This window comes from Gigantopelta aegis, chromosome 1 (assembly GCF_016097555.1).
Source record: "Gigantopelta aegis isolate Gae_Host chromosome 1, Gae_host_genome, whole genome shotgun sequence".
Taxonomy (NCBI): Eukaryota; Metazoa; Mollusca; class Gastropoda; order Neomphalida; family Peltospiridae; genus Gigantopelta; species Gigantopelta aegis.
Genome location: NC_054699.1, coordinates 430,407 through 453,642, shown reverse-complemented (window position 1 = coordinate 453,642; position 23,236 = coordinate 430,407). Strand labels below are relative to the sequence as shown.

The 23,236-nt window shown below is 39.3% G+C and overlaps 1 protein-coding gene across 1 annotated transcript in view; it reads left to right on the top strand.

The window, feature by feature from the left end:
• LOC121368811 overlaps positions 1-9,739 on the top strand; it is a 32,900-nt gene extending 23,161 nt beyond the window's left edge. The window contains exons 5-7 of the mRNA XM_041493560.1: positions 1,394-1,550; positions 1,992-2,099; positions 8,129-9,739. Of these exons, the coding sequence (XP_041349494.1) occupies positions 1,394-1,550; positions 1,992-2,099; positions 8,129-8,321 (458 nt within the window). The 3' untranslated portion in view covers positions 8,322-9,739. The remainder of the gene's footprint in view (positions 1-1,393; positions 1,551-1,991; positions 2,100-8,128) is intronic.
• The last annotated feature ends 13,497 nt before the right edge of the window (positions 9,740-23,236 follow it).

Genomic DNA, 23,236 nt, shown 5'->3' with positions numbered 1-23,236 from the left:
TAAACAGGGTTAGCTGTATATTACAAGCAAGCAGAGCCATACTGGACCTACAAACACAGGGTTAGCTGTATATTACAAGCAAGCAGAGCCATACTGGACCTACAAAAACAGGGTTAGCTGTATATTACAAGCAAGCAGAGCCATACTGGACCTACAAAAACAGGGTTAGCTGTATATTACAAGCAAGCAGAGCCATACTGGACCTACAAACACAGGGTTAGCTGTATATTACAAGCAAGCAGGGCCATACTGGACCTACAAAAACAGGGTTAGCTGTATATTACAAGCAAGCAGAGCCATACTGGACCTACAAACACAGGGTTAGCTGTATATTACAAGCAAGCAGAGCCATACTGGACCTACAAACACAGGGTTAGCTGTATATTACAAGCAGCAGAACCATACTGGACCTACAAAAACAACAACCTGGGGTAGTAAGAAGCAAGAGCGGACCCATTATTTGTTTTAGCGAGGAGATCAAGGGCAAAGGGTGCTTGATGCGAATAATCGAACCCCCTTGGTATATCAATTATCTGATTCGGTGCTTTCCCTGGTGCACTCGACCTTGCCCTGTCTCTGAGAAAAAACATATAAAAGATCCCTTGCTGCCAGTGGAAAACTCCTGTTCTGTATGGAGGAGCCGGCGAAGGTCGACACCTGCGCCCTTGACAGACGTGTGCTACAACTTGCTCTGAATGTGCGCGTTAAAACCTATCACCTGACCTAATGGAAATAATGTAGCAGATATTGTCTGAAGACAAGGTAATAGAATCACCAAATGTTTGACACCCAATAGCCGATTATTCATTAATCAATGTGCTCCAGGGCCGTGTCGAAGTTTAGATGCCAGAACTTTGGATTAGCTGTAGACACTGGCAAATTTAACAATATAACCTATGAACAAAGATGGTGCCCTTTTTGTAGAAATAATGATGAGGTGGGTTTTTTTATTGAAGACCAACTACATGTATTACTCGAGTATAAAAAGTATACGGACTTAAGAAAAAAGTTTCTTTTTTTGTTGTATCAATAAATATTCGCATGTACCACCTTCGATTATTTTTGTGAAGCTGATGTCATCTACAAATGAACTATTGCTGTACAATTTGTCAATGTTTTTATATCAGATACCTGTAATAAGAAAGCTAAGTGATGATGTTTTTTAAGTTAACCACTCCAATGCGACAAAAATATATATGATGTTTTTTGGTGTATTTTGAGCCTGTGGCCTTAATATTGAACAAACTTGTTCTTGTTCTTGTGGTGTCGTTAAAAACACCCCAAAACTTTAACTTTTTTCTAAACCTAAAAGGGCACATTTTCGAACCCCCTCCTCCACACCGTCGCTAGATTCGGCCCTGATATGGCTCTTTCTTGTGTGTGTTTTTTTCAGGGAACTACTTTACGTGGCGGAGGCCTCATCTTCTATTCCACAGCAGTTTCCGGTACCTGGACACAAGGGGCGCCCACTCGGTGTACGGAATCGAGGTTGTCCAGAGCGGCGTGTACGTCATCTACTCTCAGATGGCCGTTCACGGGACCAGGCGACCGTACGTGTAACTTAGTTCACTTCAACTTTACCGACCTCGGTCAGGGGCGTACATTGGTCTGAACAGGGGAGGGGGTGGGGGCTTTGTCGGTTATGAACTTAACGGACCCTTTTGTCTATTTTTTTTTGTTCAAGACGCCTTCATGAATAGCCTAATATTGTAGTGTACAAATGTTTTAGCCTCAGAGAAGGGCTTCGTTGGAATGGCTTCCCCCAGCCTATGTTATGATGACGGTGATAATGAAATTATTATTATTATTGATGTTATTTATATTATAGTATGTATTGTGATGCTGTTGTTTATAATAATAATAATAATAATAATAATAATAATAATAATGATAATTTATTGTAATTATATTACGTGGTGTTATCTGTCGTCATCATCATTATCATAATAATTATCATCATCGTCTTCATCAGTTTATTATTATTATTGTAGTAATATTCACAAAACGGACTGCGCACACGAGACGGTGCGAGTGAGATCTAGAAACGGCGAGGAACAATCTGAAATACTTCTCAAGAGTCTGCTAACCCAGGACGACAGGTAACGCCCACACAAGATGTGCTTTTAGTGTCAGACATAGATAGGTAACGCCCACACAAGATGTGCTTTTAGTGTCAGACATAGATAGGTAACACCCACACAAGATGTGCTTTTAGTGTCAGACATAGGTAACACCCACACAAGATGTGCTTTTAGTGTCAGACATAGATAGGTATCGCCCACATAAGATGTGCTTTAAGTGTCAGACATAGATAGGTAACGCCCACACAAGATGTGCTTTTAGTGTCAGACATAGATAGGTAATGCCCACACAAGATGTGCTTTTAGTGTCAGACATAGACAGGTAACGCCCACACAATATGTGCTTTTAGTGTCAGACATAGATAGGTAACACCCACACAAGATGTGCTTTTAGTGTCAGACAGAGATAGGTAACACCCACACAATATGTGCTTTTAGTGTCAGACATAGGTAACTCCCACACAAGATGTGCTTTTAGTGCCTGACATAGATAGGTAAAACCCACACAAGATGTGCTTTTAGTGTCTGACATAGGTAACACCCACACAAGATGTGTTTTAGTGTCAGACAGATAGGTAACACCCACACAAGATGTGCTTTTAGTGTCAGACATAGACAGGTAACGCCCACACAATATGTGCTTTTAGTGTCAGACATAGATAGGTAACACCCACACAAGATGTGCTTTTAGTGTCAGACATAGACAGGTAACGCCCACACAATATGTGCTTTTAGTGTCAGACATAGATAGGTAACACCCACACAAGATGTGCTTTTAGTGCCAGACAGATAGGTAACACCCACACAATATGTGCTTTTAGTGTCAGACATAGGTAACACCCACACAAGATGTGCTTTTAGTGCCTGACATAGATAGGTAAAACCCACACAAGATGTGCTTTTAGTGCCTGACATAGGTAACACCCACACAAGATGTGTTTTTAGTGTCAGACAGATAGGTAACACCCACACAAGATGTGCTTTTAGTGTCAGACATAGATAGGCAACACCCACACAAGATGTGCGTTTAGTGGCAGACATAGATAGGTAACACCCACACAATATGTGCTTTTAGTGGCAGACATAGGTAACTCCCACACAAGATGTGCTTTTAGTGCCTGACATAGATAGGTAATGCCCACACAAGATGTGCTTTTAGTGTCTGACATAGGTAACACCCACATAATATGTGTTTTAGTGTCAGACAGATAGGTAACACCCACACAAGATGTGCTTTTAGTGTCAGACATAGGTAACACCCACACAATATGTGCTTTTAGTGTCAGACATAGGTAACTCCCATACAAGATGTGCTTTTAGTGCCTGACATAGATAGGTAACACCCACACAAGATGTGCGTTTAGTGTCTGACATAGGTAACACCCACACAAGATGTGTTTTTAGTGTCAGACAGATAGGTAACGCCCACACACGATGTGCTTTTAGTGTCAGACATACATAGGTAACGCCCACACAAGATGTGCTTTTAGTGTCAGACATAGATAGGTAACACCCACACAAGATGTGCTTTTAGTGTCAGACATAGATAGGTAACACCCACACAAGATGTGCTTTTAGTGTCTGACATAGGTAACACCCACACAAGATGTTTTTAGTGTCAGATAGGTAACGCCCACACAAGATGTGCTTTTAGTGTCAGACAGATAGGTAACACCCACACAAGATGTGCTTTTAGTGTCAGACATAGATAGGTAACGCCCACACAAGATGTGCTTTTAGTGTCTGACATAGGTAACACCCACACAAGATGTGTTTTAGTGTCAGACAGATAGGTAACGCCCACACAAGATGTGCTTTTAGTGTCAGACATAGATAACACCCACACGAGATGCACTTTTAGTGTCAGTCATAGAAAGGTAACACCCACACGAGATGTGCTTTTAGTGTCAAACAGAAACTTGGGCTTAAACAAATCATATTTTCCTTTGATAGCAATGGCCCCAGAAACCAATTAACACCAATATGACTAAATTAATACCTGTTAGCATTATGCTAGGCTAAGAATATCAACTGTTACGACGGAGTTTGTCAACTCGACAGTTGCGTTATACTGCCCCCCCCCCCCCCCCCCCCTCTCTACACACTCCCAACTTACGACTGGTGCGCTCAGATTAACAACTGATCGGTCCTAGGAGTTGTATGTGAGACTCGAGTTGTGAGACTGTTCAGACTAGCAACTGGACAGTCCCACAGTCAAAAGATCGGCGAGTTGGCCAACTCCGTCGTAACAGTTGGTAGTCTAACCCTAGCATTAGCAAGCACAATTGACCGCGTCATAAATAAAAACATTTCTTCCACCTTTCTAGCAATCACAACTATTACTATTACGATTATAGATGTGAGTAACTTAACATCACGGCAAACACCCATTCAGTAATTGTAAATGGAAATATGGGAAACACGTCATAGTCTGTTGACCAGGACCAGGTTTTGACCGACTCGTACCAAATGGTGGTAGCAGTGGAAACCAGGTTTTGACCGACTGGTACCAAATGGTGGTAGCAGTGGAAACCAGGTTTTGACCGACTGATACCAAATGGTGGTAGCAGTGGAAACCAGGTTTTGACCAACTCGTACCAAATGGTGGTAGCAGTGGAAACCAGGTTTTGACACTCGTACCAAATGGTGGTAGCAATGGAAACCAGGTTTTGACCGACTGATACCAAATGGTGATAGCAGTGGAAACCAGGTTTTGACCGACTCGTACCAAATGGTGGTAGCAGTGGAAACCAGGTTTTGACCGACTGGTACCAAATGGTGGTAGCAGTGGAAACCAGGTTTTGACCGACTGATACCAAATGGTGGTAGCAGTGGAAACCAGGTTTTGACACTCGTACCAAATGGTGGTAGCAGTGGAAACCAGGTTTTGACCGACTGATACCAAATGGTGATAGCAGTGGAAACCAGGTTTTGACCGACTCGTACCAAATGGTGGTAGCAGTGGAAACCAGGTTTTGACCGACTGGTACCAAATGGTGGTAGCAGTGGAAACCAGGTTTTGACCGACTGATACCAAATGGTGGTAGCAGTGGAAACCAGGTTTTGACCAACTCGTACCGAATGGTGGTAGCAGTGGAAACCAGGTTTTGACCGACTCGTACCAAATGGTGGTAGCAGTGGAAACCATGTTTTTCCATGAGCTTGTTGTCTGCAGTTGGATAGACATCCACAATATCCAATGAATTAATGACGGGTTTAGGTATTTCACACTTCCCGTCTTGAAGTGTTAAAGTAGTTGGCCCACGAACTATCAGTAATGTGAATGAAAACCACAAAATGTACTTTGCGGCTTTTGATGTTTTACAAAAGGCTTGGATATACCAAGCTTGACACGTTTTATTACAGACTATCGCTTTCTGTTGGCTATAGTCACGCCTATAAGTCTAACCGGGATGGGACGGGGTGGGTAAACTAAACTAGTTTCCATGTAATAAGTCTGACCAGGATGGGACGGGGTCGGTAAACTAAACTAGTTTCCATGTATTAAGTCTGACCGGGATGGGACGGGGTGGGTAAACTAAACTAGTTTCCATGTATTAAGTCTGATCGGGATGGGACAGGTTTACCGGGATGGGACGGGGTGGGTAAACTAAACTAGTTTCCATGTATTAAGTCTGATCGGGATGGGACGGGGTGGGTAAACTAAACTAGTTTCCATGTATTAAGTCTGATCGGGATGGGACGGGGTGGGTAAACTAAACTAGTTGGGACGGGGTGGGTAAACTAAACTAGTTTCCATGTATTAAGTCTGATCGGGATGGGACGGGGTGGGTAAACTAAACTAGTTTCCATGTATTAAGTCTGACCGGGATGGGACGGGGTGGGTAAACTAAACTAGTTTCCATGTATTAAGTCTGATCGGGATGGGACGGGGTGGGTAAACTAAACTAGTTTCCATGTATTAAGTCTGACCGGGATGGGACGGGGTGGGTAAACTAAACTAGTTTCCATGTATTAAGTCTGATCGGGATGGGACGGGGTGGGTAAACTAAACTAGTTTCCATGTATTAAGTCTGATCGGGATGGGACGGGGTGGGTAAACTAAACTAGTTTCCGTGTATTAAGTCTGATCGGGATGGGACGGGGTGGGTAAACCTAAACTATGTACTAAGTCTGACCGGGATGGGTAAACTAAACTAGTTTCCGTGTATTAAGTCTGATCGGGATGGGACGGGGTGGGTAAACTAAACTAGTTTCCATGTACTAAGTCTGACCAGGATGGGACGGGGTGGGTAAACTAAACTAGTTTCCATGTATTAAGTCTGATCGGGATGGGACGGGGTGGGTAAACTAAACTAGTTTCCATGTATTAAGTCTGATCGGGATGGGACGGGGTGGGTAAACTAAACTAGTTTCCATGTATTAAGTCTGATCGGGATGGGACAGGTTTACCGGGATGGGACGGGGTGGGTAAACTAAACTAGTTTCCGTGTATTAAGTCTGATCGGGATGGGACGGGGTGGGTAAACCTAAACTAGGTACTAAGTCTGACCGGGATGGGACGGGGTGGGTAAACTAAACTAGTTTCCATGTATTAAGTCTGATTGGGATGGGACGGAGTGGGTAAACTAAACTAGTTTCCATGAATTAAGTCTGACCGGGATGGGACGGGGTGGGTAAACTAAACTAGTTTCCATGTATTAAGTCTGATCGGGATGGGACGGGGTGGGTAAACTAATCTAGTTTCCGTGTATTAAGTCTGATCGGGATGGGACGGGGTGGGTAAACCTAAACTAGGTACTAAGTCTGACCGGGATGGGACGGGGTGGGTAAACTAAACTAGTTTCCGTGTATTAAGTCTGATCGGGATGGGACGGGGTGGGTAAACCTAAACTAGGTACTAAGTCTGACCGGGATGGGACTGGGTGGGTAAACTAAACTAGTTTCCATGTACTAAGTCTGACCAGGATGGGACGGGGTCGGTAAACTAAACTAGTTTCCATGTATTAAGTCTGATCGGGATGGGACGGGGTGGGTAAACTAAACTAGTTTCCATGTACTAAGTCTGACCAGGATGGGACGGGGTCGGTAAACTAAACTAGTTTCCGTGTATTAAGTCTGATCAGGATGGGACGGGGTGGGTAAACTAAACTAGTTTCCATGTATTAAGTCTGATCGGGATGGGACGGGGTGGGTAAACTAAACTAGTTTCCATGTATTAAGTCTGATCGGGATGGGACGGGGTGGGTAAACTAAACTAGTTTCCATGTATTAAGTCTGATCGGGATGGGACAGGTTTACCGGGATGAGACGGGGTGGGTAAACTAAACTAGTTTCCATGTATTAAGTCTGATTGGGATGGGACGGAGTGGGTAAACTAAACTAGTTTCCATGAATTAAGTCTGACCAGGATGGGACGGGGTGGGTAAACTAAACTAGTTTCCATGTATACCTCAAAACTAGACATCCATGCCTAACAGTATCGAAAGATACCTTGTGAACTTCTTATACGAAAAACATTAATAAGGTGAGAAACCACTCATGTGAACCCATGCATATGGTACCACTTGTATGTGGTCTTTTTTTAGTTATCACTTCACATAAACTAACCGGGAATTGGGTGGGTGGGGGTCATTTATATATTACGTTTACTGGGGATGCATAATTTTTATTGTTGGAGAGGGGTGGGGGGAGGGGCAGTACTCTCCCTTAGTTCCAGCGTCTATGTTTTTAAAACAATCATTACAAATGACAGGATGTAGCCCAATGGTAAAGCGCTAGCTTGATGTGCGGTCAGTCTGGGATCGATTTCTTTTGGTTGGCCCATTGGGCTATTTCTCGTTCCAGCCAGTGCACCACGACTGGTATATCAAAGGCTGTGGTATGTGTTATCCTGTTTGTGAGATGGTGCATACAAAAGACCCCTTGCTAGTAATGGAAAAATATAGCGGGTTTCTTATCTATGTCCAAATTACCAAATGCTTGACATCCAAAATAGCCGATGATTAATAAATCAGTATGATCCAGTGGTGTCGTTAAACTAAACACAATTTTTTTTGAAACAATTATTACAAATGATTTTTCAGAGGCCACGACCAACAGGAAGGAGACGGGACGCGTCACTTCCCTCTCGACACTGCGTCTCACATGGGAATCTTCGCTTTAAAGTCTCGTGACCGCATCTTCGTCCGCCGGCCAGAACAGTGCCCGCATGTAGACTACCAGATGGATCACAGATACACGTACTTCGGAGCATTCATGCTACATTCGGTTCCGTAACTGATGTTTTTCGTACATTTCCGTAAAATAAGCGGAGATTATTCAGAACAGAGTTATCTTTCGTAATGATTTTAAAAACTCTATAAACTCCAGGCGAAGAGGTGTGTGTGTGTGGTGTCATGGGGGTTTCCTAAAACGTTATGGGCAAGGGGGGGGGGGGGGGGGGGGGGGCGGTGTTTGTCGAGAGTTACGTAATGTTTTAAAAACAATATCTTTTTCATTCACAAACTAATTTCCATTACTGCATAGAACATTTTGTTTTAAAACATTGATTAGCGACAGTTGGTGACCAGTTGAACATTGAGAAGCAACTGTTATTTAACCTTTTAGAATTGTGTAGCAATCTCTAGAATTTGTGCAGCGAATCGTGACGCGATACTAAACAAAATGTTCCCTGTACTATGTTCTTTCGTGTCTAGTATTTATTGCCAAAGTAAAATTAAGCAAAAATAAACATGGAAAATCCAGTAATGTTAGAAAAATGGGGAAGGTTGTTAACGAGAGTTAACTAATTTTTGAAACGGAATGATTTTGGTTTTACGGGGAGAGGGTACAATTCAAGACTTGGGCTTACGTAACAACAGTTCAACGGACATTGTAACTCAATGCGCCATAACTGTTAGTCTATTGTTGACTGGCACATAGGCCCTATTAATTTTTCACAACATTTTGTATTTAACTATATACATGTATTTTAGTGTTTTACTGTTTAATGGCAACGTTTTAGTGTAAATTGGACAAATATGTCAGTCTCTCTCTCTCTCTCTCTCTCTCTCTCTCTCTCTCTCTCTCTCTCTCTCTCTCTCTCTCTGTGTGTGTGTTGTTTTTTTTGTTTTTTTAACTACTGTGTATGGTTGATTGTTATGCTCACTCGTTGTAAATATGTATATTTGTATATAACAAATGTATATAATAATTTAAAAAATAAATTAGTTGTAATACATGTAAAAATGCGCAGAGATTCGTTTGCAACCCTATTTAGCTGTTTGGTAGTAATGCTAATATGAATAAATGTTCTTATCCAGATTCGGGGATTTTCGTTTAATTGAAGCATAAACCAATCTGCTGCCTACAAGAATGGGAACCCGTACGCCTATGTAAGCTCACATATTTCAAACAGAGTAGGTGGAATGAAAGCATTTAAATAATTATTGATATTGCTAGCAGAAGGTTAAGACCTATTGGGTGGGGGTGGGTGGTGTTGGTCATATTTCGGAGCCTTCGTGCTTCATTACCCTAACCCCCATCTTAATTTTACCTTTATGTTCTTCTACAATGCCATGTTCCAACACGTCCCCGCGCACGATCAACAACATAATACAACAATGGATAACAAACAATACACGAAACGGAACCCACACAAAGACGATAACACTATTGTCGTATAAGATATGTGAAATAAAGACTTCTAAAAGCAATATGGAACAATTTGTTGTTGGATTATGTCATGTACAATGTCCTCAGAGCTGCATACAGATCACACTCCCCCACCCAAATATTTTTTTAAATTTATTTTTAAAAAGACAAAAACAACAAACGAACCCACCACCACCACACAAAAAGAAGAAAAGTAATCATCGGCTGTTGGATATCAAAACATTTAGTAATTGTGACATATAATCTTAGAGAGGAAACCCGCTACTTTTCCACATTAATAGCAAGGGATCTATTATGTGTACCATCACATACCACGGTCTTTGATATACCAGTTGTGGTGCACTGGCTGGAACAAGAAATAGCCCAATGAGCTTGCCGACGGGAATCGACCATAGACCGACCGAGCGTTTTGGCAGTGGGCTAAAAACCTAAAAATGTCCTCTTTTTTTCTTCCCGGATAAAAGCCAGTATAACCATAGCCCTAGTCTGTTTCCAGTACATCCCCGCTATTTAACTATTTAACGCTATTTAACGCTAATTAACGCTATTTAACGCTATGTGCCGCTCTGTACTCGACACACGGTTCCTCGGCCTGAGGTGATTAGTGAGAACTAAAAGCGCTGCCTCTATAATTATGATGTAAACAAACCAACACCGGCTTCCTGCTGCTAGAACTGAGCGCCTTGTCGTCGTCTAGGTAGCAGCGAAGTAAATCATAACACACTGTCCACTATATTAACATAAATTTTAAAAAATAGAAAAAGATAATTTTCCCAGGTGAATCACACATGTAGTGATGATGGCCAGTCCTTGTTTTGTGCAGCAAGTATGTCTGAACTGGGTGATGTCAACCTAAATCTGGAAATAATCTCTTATTTTTGGAGGCACCCCCCATTTTGTCATTTCACGGCTGCTAGGAAGTCTCTCCACCCCGACCATGTATTCAATGTAGGTGCAATTCCTGTCAAAGATCCAATTTCTTACCTATTTTCAAACTCATAAATTATTTTATTCAAATAGGGGGTGTATTTTAAAAGCACTATCTTCGTGGGCAACACGGCGCTCATTGGTCAATTTACTTCTCTGCAACCTCTAGTGTGTGCCTGCATATCGAGCTTTAATCACAGTTGTTTCCCTTTGCCGAACCCTCAAAATAAAGTGATGATACATAGATATCAAATTGTAGGTTGCGAATGTGTGACGACACAGTGGCTAGTCTCTTCAAAGCCCTATTTACACCCCTGAGGTAACTTTACCCCCAAGGAGTGGGGCAAAAGTAACCCTAGGAATTAAATTGTGTTAGGTAAACGCATTTACCACTGCGAGAAACCTAACCATTGGTGGCAATTTGTCCCAAGTCATAAAGTGCAACAAATCGTGTTACCCCTTGAGGCAAAAATATCCACCCGAGACACCTTCGGAATCTGTGCCAAGTGTTTGCAGACATAAATCTTGAGTGAACAGCAGCATTCGATTGTGAGTAAACGTAACACCATGTCGTGACCAACTGAAACAGGAGAACCAAATAAATACCTTTATACAGCATTTTCCCGTTTTCAAGTCTTGGGGTATTTGCCCAGTGAGCAACTGTAATGAGTATTTGCCCACGGCTATATTCTACTGTTGTAATCAAGACATAGACTACCATTCATTTTGATGGTGAGGGGGAAGTTTCCAACAAACAGTTTGTTTTGTTTAGTGACACCACTAGAGCACATTGATTTCTTAATCAAACATAGTGGTATTGTTGTATTAAAGCGGGAAACGTTGCCCACCCGCTGGTAAGCAGCAATTCCATATTTTCGCCATCAGCGATCTCTGACTGAGAGAACGACCATAACCGTCCAGATGTCCGTCTAGCTCTCAAACGACAGAGTACTTGGGCTAGCTATACAGCGATCTCTGACTGAGACAGCGACCATAACCGTACAAATGTCCGTCTAGCTGAACGAAAAAACGAATTAACAAATAAATTGTTAATGACACTGATAGACACAAGCCAATATGAACCTCAGAATCAGTCAATTTCAGCGTAACATTATAGAAATCCCCACTGTGTCTCGCGACATGTCGCGTTATCGATGGCCGTCTATTTTTTGACATTTCTCCCGACTGACGGTCGACTCTCGATAAGATTATCTCCAACTAAAGACAGATTAAAAGAAAACACCTGTCACAGGTGACACACTCAAAGTCTTATCAGTAACCCAACTTCCGATAACGTATTAGTTTCTTGATAACTCTGTAATTAATTTGAAATTTGAGAATCGATTTTCTTTCTTTATGTCATTGTTTTTAAAGATTTCATTGGTTTTAGTAAAATCTGATGACTAAAGATGTGAATACTCAGGGGCCGTCAAACAAGGGCAGCGGGGTCGTGGCACGGTGGGGCGAGGGCAGGGTCAGGCTCCCACCCCACCAGTATCTGTATTTGTGCCCAGAATGCTGTAAATGACTCATTTGAACACGACACCACTAGAGCACATTGATTTATTAATCATCGGCTATTGGAATGACAGAATGAATGCATGTTTGACGACACCCCAGCACAGAAAATATAATCGGCTATTGGAATGACAGAATGACAGAATGAATGCATGTTTGAGGACACCCCAGCACAGGAAATATAATCGGCTATTGGAATGACAGAATGAATGCATGTTTGACGACACCCCAGCACAGAAAATATAATCGGCTATTGGAATGACAGAATGACAGAATGAATGCATGTTTGAGGACACCCCAGCACAGGAAATATAATCGGCTATTGGAATGACAGAATGAATGCATGTTTGACGACACCCCAGCACAGAAAATATAATCGGCTATTGGAGTGACAGAATGACAGAATGAATGCATGTTTGACGACACCCCAGCACAGAAAATATAATCGGCTATTGGAATGACAGAATGAAAGAATGAATGCATGTTTGACGACACCCCAGCACAGAAAATATAATCGACTGTTGGAATGACAGAATGACAGAATGAATGCATGTTTGACGACACCCCAGCACAGAAAATATAATCGGCTATTGAAATGACAGAATGACAGAATGAATGCATGTTTGAAGATACCCCAGCACAGAAAATATAATCGGCTATTGGAATCACAGAGTGACAGAATGAATGCATGTTTGACGACACCCCAGCACAGAAAATATAATCGGCTATTGGAATGACAGAATCACAGAATGAATGCATGTTTGACGACACCCCAGCACAGAAAATATTATCGGCTATTGAAATGACAGAATGACAGAATGAATGCATGTTTGAAGATACCCCAGCACAGAAAATATAATCGGCTATTGGAATCACAGAGTGACAGAATGAATGCATGTTTGACGACACCCCAGCACAGAAAATATAATCGGCTATTGGAATCACAGAATCACAGAATGAATGCATGTTTGACGACACCCCAGCACAGAAAATATAATCGGCTATTGAAATGACAGAATGACAGAATGAATGCATGTTTGAAGATACCCCAGCACAGAAAATATAATCGGCTATTGGAATGACAGAATGAATGCATGTTTGACGACACCCCAGCACAGAAAATATAATCGGCTATTGGAATGACAGAATCACAGAATGAATGCATGTTTGACGACACCCCAGCACAGAAAATATAATCGGCTATTGAAATGACAGAATGACAGAATGAATGCATGTTTGAAGATACCCCAGCACAGATAATATAATCGGCTATTGGAGTGACAGAATGACAGAATGAATGCATGTTTGACGACACCCCAGCACAGAAAATATAATCGGCTACTGGAATTACTTCAAACTTTATTTCGATTCACTCGGGCCGTCAAACGACAGCATATGAGGACATATTTTACAATAGTTATTTACAGTGACAAGATGACAACAGGAATTCTTCATATATTATACAGACATAATTCAAAATAGCTATATACACATTTTAAAAAGAAGACACGTGGTGACAGAACATTTAAATAAAGCAGATAAATGTTTATACGTCAGTACTTTTAAAAGTATAAAATGATATCGGAGATGTTTATCTATGGTTTACTAAATTTACTTGTAATTTCAGAGATTAGTTTTGACAATTTACGGAGAGTGCTTATTTTATTACAATTAAACAGTTCTTTGAATTTAAAAGTGCTAGGTTTTTTATAATAATATGGCTTTATAAACCTTTTGCGTGTATTCGTAAAATAATCACATTTAAATAAGTAGTGATATTCATCTCCAATATCATTTTCTTCGCACAATGTACATAATCTATTTTCGACTGGGATGCTATTCCAGCGTCCTATTTCTATGGGTAAATAATGATTACATGTTCTGAATTTCAGAAGGTTGGTCCACAATTTTTCGGGTAATTTAATAAAGTATTTTTCCAAATTTAAAGTTTGTTTAAAAATAGAATATGTTTTGCCTTTGGATGTAGACTCGATGTTGTTATGCCATGTTTGTAGGTACTGGTCTAGTTGCCTTCGTTTAACATGCTCAGTTAGTATTTTTACGGATGGGAAATTTTTCGACATATAAATATCGGTCATGCCTAGGTTATTTAACAGGCGTATTAAATTTTCTAGCCAGTTATAGCTGTGCCCGTTTGCAACAGATTCTTTTATCATATAATTAAGAATTAAATTAGTGATTTTTGTAGATTTACCTTTAACTATACGTGCCCAGAATCCTATAATTCTTTGATCTATAACTAGTTTTAGTGGCGTTCTACCAAGTTCCCCATATAACATACAAATAGACGTACCCTTTTTTACTAGCAATAACCGTCTGAGAAAATTTATATGAATATTTTCTATTATGTCCACATTTTCGTATCCCCAGATTTCACAGCCATACAAAAGTATTGGGAGGACCATTGAATCAAATAATTTAAGCTTGCAATCAATTGGCAAATTATTATCCTTGGCTTTAGATAAAACAAAATATATTGCTTTAGTTGCACGCTGAATTAAACATTGTTTTGTTATTTTAAATTTGTTTTGTTTAGTGAACGTTAAACCTAAATATTTGTATTCTTTAACATTTTGAAGAGACTTATCTCCGAGAGTAAACTTTTTCTTATAGTCATTTGCATTTCCATTAAATATTATTATTTTTGTTTTTTCACTGTTTACTTTAAGTTTCCATTTTTTGCAGTATTCCAAAAAGACATTTAGATTTTTTTGCAAATCGTGAGCATTGGTTGCTAGTAGTGCAGTATCGTCGGCATATCGGAGACAAAGTAAGTGGATACCGATGTCTAGAAAGCAATCGTGGTCATCTATAGCGGTGGCTACCCCCGAGCAGTTAGAATTTAGTAGGTGGTTTTCTAAGTCATTTAAATAAAGTGAAAATAGGACAGGTGACAAATTTTCACCTTGGCGGACTCTGGTATTGCAAGAAAATAATTTTGAGCATTCGTTATTTAAACTGATACAGGATTTTATACCTTGATACATTTTTTGGATAATTCTAAGGAATTTGCCATTTATGTTATAGTTTAATAATTTTTGCCAAAGGAAGCTTCTTGATATCGTATCAAATGCCTTTTGGAAATCAATAAACGCACAGAATAATTTCTTTTTTCTTCTTTTTAAAATTTCGATTAGAGAATATATATTAAACAGATGGTCGGTTGTGGAGTAGCCTTTTCGAAAGGCAGTCTGGGCTTCAGTTAAGATATTATTTTCTTCAAGGTAGTCATTAAGTCGTTTATTTAGGATCGTTGTAAATAGTTTTGAGCTACAGCATAATAAGGTTATTGGTCTATAATGTTCTGGCATAGAACGGCTTCCTTTATTTTTAAAGATTGGCTTAATCATTCCTATCAGCCATTCATTTGGGAAAATCCTGTTATCTAGCATAACATTGAATAGTTTTGTGTATATTGGCAACATTTTGTCCGCAGTAGATTTAATGTACTCATTTGTAATATTATCAATTCCGGAAGCTTTTCCATTTTTAAGTGGTTTTATTGCATTTGTAACTTCTCTTTCTTCAATCGGTTTATTTAAAGCGTCATTATCTAATTCGACAGTTTCAAAATCTGTATATTGATTTATATCATTATCCATAGGATCTCCTTCATTTGTTTTTTCAAAAAAGTTGCTAAGTTCGTTTAGTGATGGGAAATTATTATTCACAGTTATTGGTTTTAATAATTTATAAAAAGATTTTGGGTCATTTAATTTCAGATCGCGCATTTGTTTTTCTGCTTTGTATTTATGAGCTGCATTTTCTTTAAATAAACACTTCTTATGTGATCTGCTTGCGTTAATTAATCTCTGTTTGTTTTCTGCACTTTTATATACTGAATATGTTTTCTTTGCCGCGTGGTATTTTTTTCTAGAGACAAGACACGTGCCATATAGAGGTCGCTTGGTTTTAAATTTAGTCCGTGCACGAGCACCGTTTGGCACACGACCGAATGTTGAAACTGCAGTGTCTATAAATAGATTTTTCATAACCTCAATCGCTTTGTTGACACGTGTGTGTGCATCGTTCGTGTCGTTACACAAAATGCTGGAGATAGTATCAAGTGACTTTTGGTCAAACTTATTGACAAATTGCTGTCTTTTGTCAGGTATCCATTTACGGATTTTTATGTTTGTTGAATCTACAGTGTTATGTCTGTTTTTATTAATTTCTTCTGTTAATGTGAGAGCTTGATAGTGATATGAATTAATATTGAAGGTCAAAGCGCAGTGTGCATCTGAGAAAAGTGGGTCAAAATTACAGACCTGAAAATTATTTATTATGTTAAAAATCTGGTGGCTACCAATAACATAATCAACGACACTACTGTCTTTGCATGTTAGTTTTCCAATATATTTATCATTACCTATTCTACCATTAGCTATGTATAGGTTATGTGTTTTACACAGGTTTAGAAGCTGTGTGCCATGACTATTTATTCTCCCTGTATCTTGACATACTCTAAGCACAGAATGACAGATTCACAGAATGAATGCATGTTTGAAGACACCCCAGCACAGAAAATATAATCGGCTATTGGAATGACAGAATGACAGAATGAATGCATGTTTGACGACACCCCAGCACAGAAAATATAATCGGCTATTGGAATGACAGAATCACAGAATGAATGCATGTTTGAAGACACCCCAGCACAGAAAATATAATCGGCTATTGGAATGACAGAATGACAGAATGAATGCATGTTTTACGACACCCCAGCACAGAAAGTATAATCGGCTATTGGAATGACAGAATCACAGAATGAATGCATGTTTGACGACACCCCAGCACAGAAAATATAATCGGCTATTGGAATGACAGAATGACAGAATGAAAACATGTTTGACGACACCCCAGCACAGAAAATATAATCGGCTATTGGAATGACAGAATGACAGATGAAAACATGTTTGACGACACCCCAGCACAGAAAATATAATCGGCTATTGGAATGACAGAATGAATGCATGTTTGAAGACACCCCAGCACAGAAAATATAATCGGCTATTGGAATGACAGAATGAATGCATGTTTGACGACACCCCAGCACAGAAAATATAATCGGCTATTGGAATGACAGAATCACAGAATGAATGCATGTTTGACGACACCCCAGCACAGAAAATATAATCGGCTATTGGAATGACAGAGTGACAGAATGAATGCATGTTTGACGACACCCCAGCACAGAAAATATAATCGGCTATTGGAAACACAGAATGACAGAATGAATGCATGTTTGACGACACCCCAGCACAGAAAATATAATCGGCTATTGGAATGACAGAATGACAGAATGAATGCATGTTTGACGACACCCCAGCACAGAAATATAATCGGCTATTGGAATGACAGAATGAATGCATGTTTGACGACACCCCAGCACAGAAAATATAATCGGCTATTGGAATCACAGAATGACAGAATGAATGCATGTTTGACGACACCCCAGCACAGAAAATATAATCGGCTATTGGAATGACAGAATGACAGAATGAATGCATGTTTGACGACACCCCAGCACCGAAAATATAATCGGCTATTGGAATGACAGAATGAATGCATGTTTGACGACACCCCAGCACAGAAAATATAATCGGCTATCGGGCGTCAGACAAAGGTAACAACATGAATATGCTCATCTACATAAAAAGCAACACAAGAAACAGTGTAAAGATCTGTGGAAGAAATACAATATAAAAGTGAAGATAAGTATACGAAATACAGGGTTAGGGTTACAGTATAAAAGTGAAGATAAGTATACTAAATACAGGGTTAGGGTTACAGTATAAAAGTGAAGATAAGTATACTAAATACAGGGTTAGGGTTGCAGTATAAAGTGAAGATAAGTGTACTAAATACTTAAAACTTTGTATAGAAATCAAAATGTTTTCGATAAGTGTACTAAATACTTAAAACTTTGTATAGAAATCAAAATGTTTTCGATAAGTATACTAAATACTTAAAACTTTGTATAGAAATCAAAATGTTTTCGATAAGTGTACTAAATACTTAAAACTTTGTATAGAAATCAAAATGTTTTCGGCAATTGGATGTCAAACAGTTGGTGCATTTTGACATATAGTTTTTAAAGAAACCTGCTGCATTTACATTAGCATCAAGGGATCTTTTATATGCACTTTTTCAAGACATAACAGCACATATCACGGCCTTTGATATACCACTTAAACAACAACAACAAAACAAAGAAGTGGCCACAACTATATTTATTCCTAAAGATGCAAGCAATGCCACTAGTTATATTTATGTACATATACAATTTTTAGAATATTTATTAAAAAATAAAAACCCTCGGTGTATCGTAAATAAGAAGGAAACTTTGTTGAGTGGTAATGACCTAGACGTCAAATCCACACCGTCCACTGAAATGAACACTACTCACAGCGATATATCTTTGTTTCGAAATATATCTATCGAACGAAAATCGCACCAATATATATGGTATCAAGCGAAAATCGCACCAATATATATGGTATCAAGCGAAAATCGCACCAATATATATATGTTATCAAGCGGACACTCATGTGTGAATCTCGACAGAGCACCCAGGATGTCTCGTGCACTAGAAATTAAAGACGAATATAAAATTGATTTTCATTTTGAGTTTTCAATCTTTTTAGACACTTTCAAAATCATCTTTCCTTCTAATGCATTCCAATCGTGCACTGTTCTTGTTTTCATTATTTCCAGACTTTTGTACTTCAGTATCTCATCGAAGTATCGCCTTACAATTAAAGCTGCTAGTTATGCTAACACGGCGATCTCGAACATTGCGCTAGCTAGTCCAGCTGTTTGGGATTTAGTGGCCCCGGCACTTAACTGCGCGATCCACGATCAAAGATGCACGCTCAAGACAATTCGCGTTTTAAAACCGGAAGAGTGTTTATCACGACATTGATTTCTTTGTCAGAAGAGGTCGACCAAGATCGATAACTCTGCGCTCTCTGACGCATGACGTCAGTGGGAAAGAAGTTTGAGTGCGGCGCGCCAGAAATTAAGATTTAAGCTATTTGTTCACCTGCCTGCCGGTCGAACGGAGGAACTATATATAAAAGTTGAAATGATTTTTAACAAAATTCCACAAGGAGACGAAGAACCAACACTAATGGGTGAGTTTGTTGAACTTTCTTTTCTAAATTAATATTAAAGATACATTCCCGAGTTTACTATCATTGTAAGACGTTTTCGACTAATAACATATTTTAAGGATTGAAGTTACAAACTCTATACAGATTCTTGTTCACAATATCGGTGTCTGTAATATAATATATTCAATGTGTTTCGGGTCACCCTACTGTTTGTAAGTTACCAAGACTGGATTTGGTCTCACAATAATTTCGTACGTACTTAAAATATATATGAGGAAATGAAATGAAGAATGATATAGCAGTCAGCAGGACGATCAGAAACTCGTTTAATATACAGCCGCGGATAGTTTATGTTGAAAACAAATGTACTTACTAAGTAATTTGAGTGATTAAAGCGTCTGTTAGTCGGGTAGTTCGTAATAATGGCAACACACTCAGGAGATACCCTTTAATATGGTTACGGGACGATTCGTACCCATTTGGTTTCATTCCTGGACGATTCGAACACACTACCGTTTTATACGATTCGTACCCATTTGGTTTCGTCCCTGGACGATTCGTACACACACTACCGTTTTATACCCTAGACGATTCATACCCATTTGGTTTCGTCCCTGGACGATTCATATACACACTACCGTTTTATACCCTAGACGATTCATACCCATTTGGTTTCGTCCCTAGACGATTCGTACAAACTACCTTCTTTTTTTTTTTACCCTAGACGATTCATATCCATTTGGTTTCGTACCTGGACGATTCGTGCACACCACTGTTTTTATACCCTAGACGATTCGTACCCACTTTGTTTCGCCCTCCTCTAAAGATTATCCGATATAAAACAATTTATTCTAGTAAATAAAAGTTGTACTTCTTTATGTGCATATAATTGATGGCATAAAGTTTATCTTTTCAAGAAAAAGTGACTAAATTAATTTGGAGGGAAACGGCAAATTTTCAACTTTGAAATAGTACTTTTAATCCGGAATTTATAATCTAATACATTTCATGCTATTCAACTGAGTGTTTCTTCAACTAATAATAGCATTGCTAATATAGTTGGAAAATTACCATGTTTATGGCACAGAACATCATGTTAATGTAAACATGCAAATAACTACAGGAGTGCTTTTGCCAAATTTAAATGCTGGGTTGCGCTATGTGCTATAATAAATGTGTTGAAGATGACGTCCGTGTTTCAACCGAGTGTCCAATGTACACTGACTTACGTTTTAATTTAACATGTTTAGCAGAGGTTTTTTAAACAGAGAATATGAGGTTTTAAATAATGGTCAAACCTTTGTTTTTTAATGTCTAGTTAGAACCTAATTTTTAATACTGCCAAAACGCTATTTTTAATACTGCCAAAACGCTATTTTTAATACTGCCAAAACGCTATTTTTAATACTGCCAAAACGCTATTTTTACTGTTAAGACGTGGCCGAACACTTTTATATTCTTAACTTACATGTGGTTATGCGTCCTTTATTTATTTTTGTTTGTAATTTATTAATATTATTTATAATACAAATTTAATGGTAACAGTTTGAAACTTATGTATATATGTATGTTTTATGTGTTTTGTGTGCGTGTGTGCGTGCGTGCGTGTGTGTGTGTATATATATATATATATAATCAGGAGTGCAGAAAGTACTCGCCCGCTCGCCAAATGCGAGTGAAATGTTTTTGACTGACTACGTAAGTAGTATCAGGGCCTGTTGAGAGTCATGACCTACTTTCCGTGACCTTGACCTTGATGACGTCACGGCCTTGTGCCGTGACCTCGTCCTACTGGCCCTGACCTACTTAGACCGGCCCCTGACCTACTTAGACCGGCCCCAACCTACTTAGTCTAGTCCTGACCTATTTAGCCCGGCCCCGATCCGTCGTACTTAGCAATGCCTGTGCTATCCTGTCTGTGGGAAGTGTAGGATCCCTTGCTACTAATGGGAAAGTGCAGGGGGGATTTCCTCTCTAAAACTGTCAGAAGTATGTTTCACATCCAATAGCCAATGATTAATAAATCGAGGTGCTCTAATGGTGTCGTTAAACAAAATCACTTCTAAGGACTCTGCCCGACGCGAGGTAGTGTATTTATTTTTAGCGCGCTGAATGATGAATGGTTATCACTGTTTACATCCGGGAAGCGGTGGTATTCTATTTTATTGTCGATGACAATACTCTTTGGAACTAGAAGTTAGATTCTTAAAGACGTGAAATAAGAAATGATTTAAATAGGTGTAAAACAGAATTTTCGTTCTACGCTATCTGATAGCGCATTCACAAGATTATTATTAACTGACCTATTTCGTCACGTCATTCCGCGCTTCGCCGCTCGCACATATAATGGTTTAAATGACAGGTTATATTAACGTGCTTGAAGTAGTCAGCTGCGAACGACTTCGCGTCCATCGCTGAGGGTACGTCGTTCGTATCTCATGTGGGGAAATTATATTTTTTCTATTATTTTTAAAACAAAATAATAATTTATAGTTTGTTTTTATTTTACTTATTTACTTATTTATTTATTTGTTTATTTATTTATTATGTTACTAATTTTTTCAAGCAGCCTCTAATAACCATGTGGGGACGGGACGTAGCTCAGTGTTCCCTTGATGTGGGTCGGTCTGGGATATATCCAGCCAATGCTCCACAACTGGACAACGGCCGTGGTATGTACTATCCTGTCTGTGGGATGGTGTAAGATCCCTTGCTGCTAATCGGAAGAGTAGCCAATGAAGTGGCGACAGCGGGTTTCCTCAATCAATATCTGTGTGGTCCTTAACCATGTCCGTATAACCATAAATAAAATATGTTGAGTAAATAAAACATTTTCTTCCTTGTAAAATAAAGATTAATTGAATACAAATATTTATTTTTTGTGTTTTGTTTTAGCCATAGAGAAAGAAAGACATATTTGTCTTGAAGAAAGGAATGTTTGTTAAGAAGAAAGGAATATTTGTTAAGGAGAAGAAAGGAATGTGTGTGTGTGTGTGTGTGTGTGTGTGTGTGTGTGTGTGTGTGTGTGTGTGTGAAAGATCCCCAGCCCATTGCTTTGAAGAAAGAACGCGTGACTGCAACTGAACGCTCCGACCTAAACTATGATCTTTTAGCTGTATTTTAAGCACAAGTATTTCCCTAGAGTACAAGCCTTTTTACAGGCTTTTTAATTACCAAATGGGTAAATACAGTGGTCGATCTAGGATCGATCCCCGTCGGTGGCCCATTAAGCTATAGCCAACTAGTGTATTATGTCTGGTATATCAAAGATCGTGGTATGTTCTGTCTTGTACACACAGCTCTGGCTACTATAAAGTAGCGGTAGAAATATCCAATCACAAATCTAGTCATAGAGTAAAAAACACAAAAAACAAACGCAATGTTTTGGTTTTTCATTTATTTCTAAATTACAAATCACTGACACATATATAAAATGGACACACACTGGGTTACATCGAGAGGCCTTAAGGGCGACATGTGAATAATATGAGTGTTCATTTCTCTTCATCATCGTCGTCCTCCTCATCGTCGGTATCGTCGTCGTCTTGTTCATTCAAATATTCGCCGATCCATGAACGATACTGATTTAATTTAGAACGAATCTGTGGTCTCACATCTTTGTCTGGATTCACAAACTGTAAAAATTTTCTGGTGTTGGGACCTTTGTCAAAGTAATGCATATAGGTCAGAAAGCGAGAGTACGTGTCTTTAAATAACTTCCATTGCAATGTCTTCATGTTTCTTTCAATGGCATCTTGGGACATGTTTTTTTCTTCGTAGCGTTTCCTCTTGCTTTCGATATAGTCATGATTGATGTCGAATTCACCTTCCACCATGAGACGAATGCCTTCGTTTTCCAGGTCGGGCGACGGCTCTTCTTCTTTTTCATTTCCCTCTTCGCACGTTTTCACGTGTCGCTGCAAGTCGCTTCCGTCTTTAAAGACCAGACCACACGTA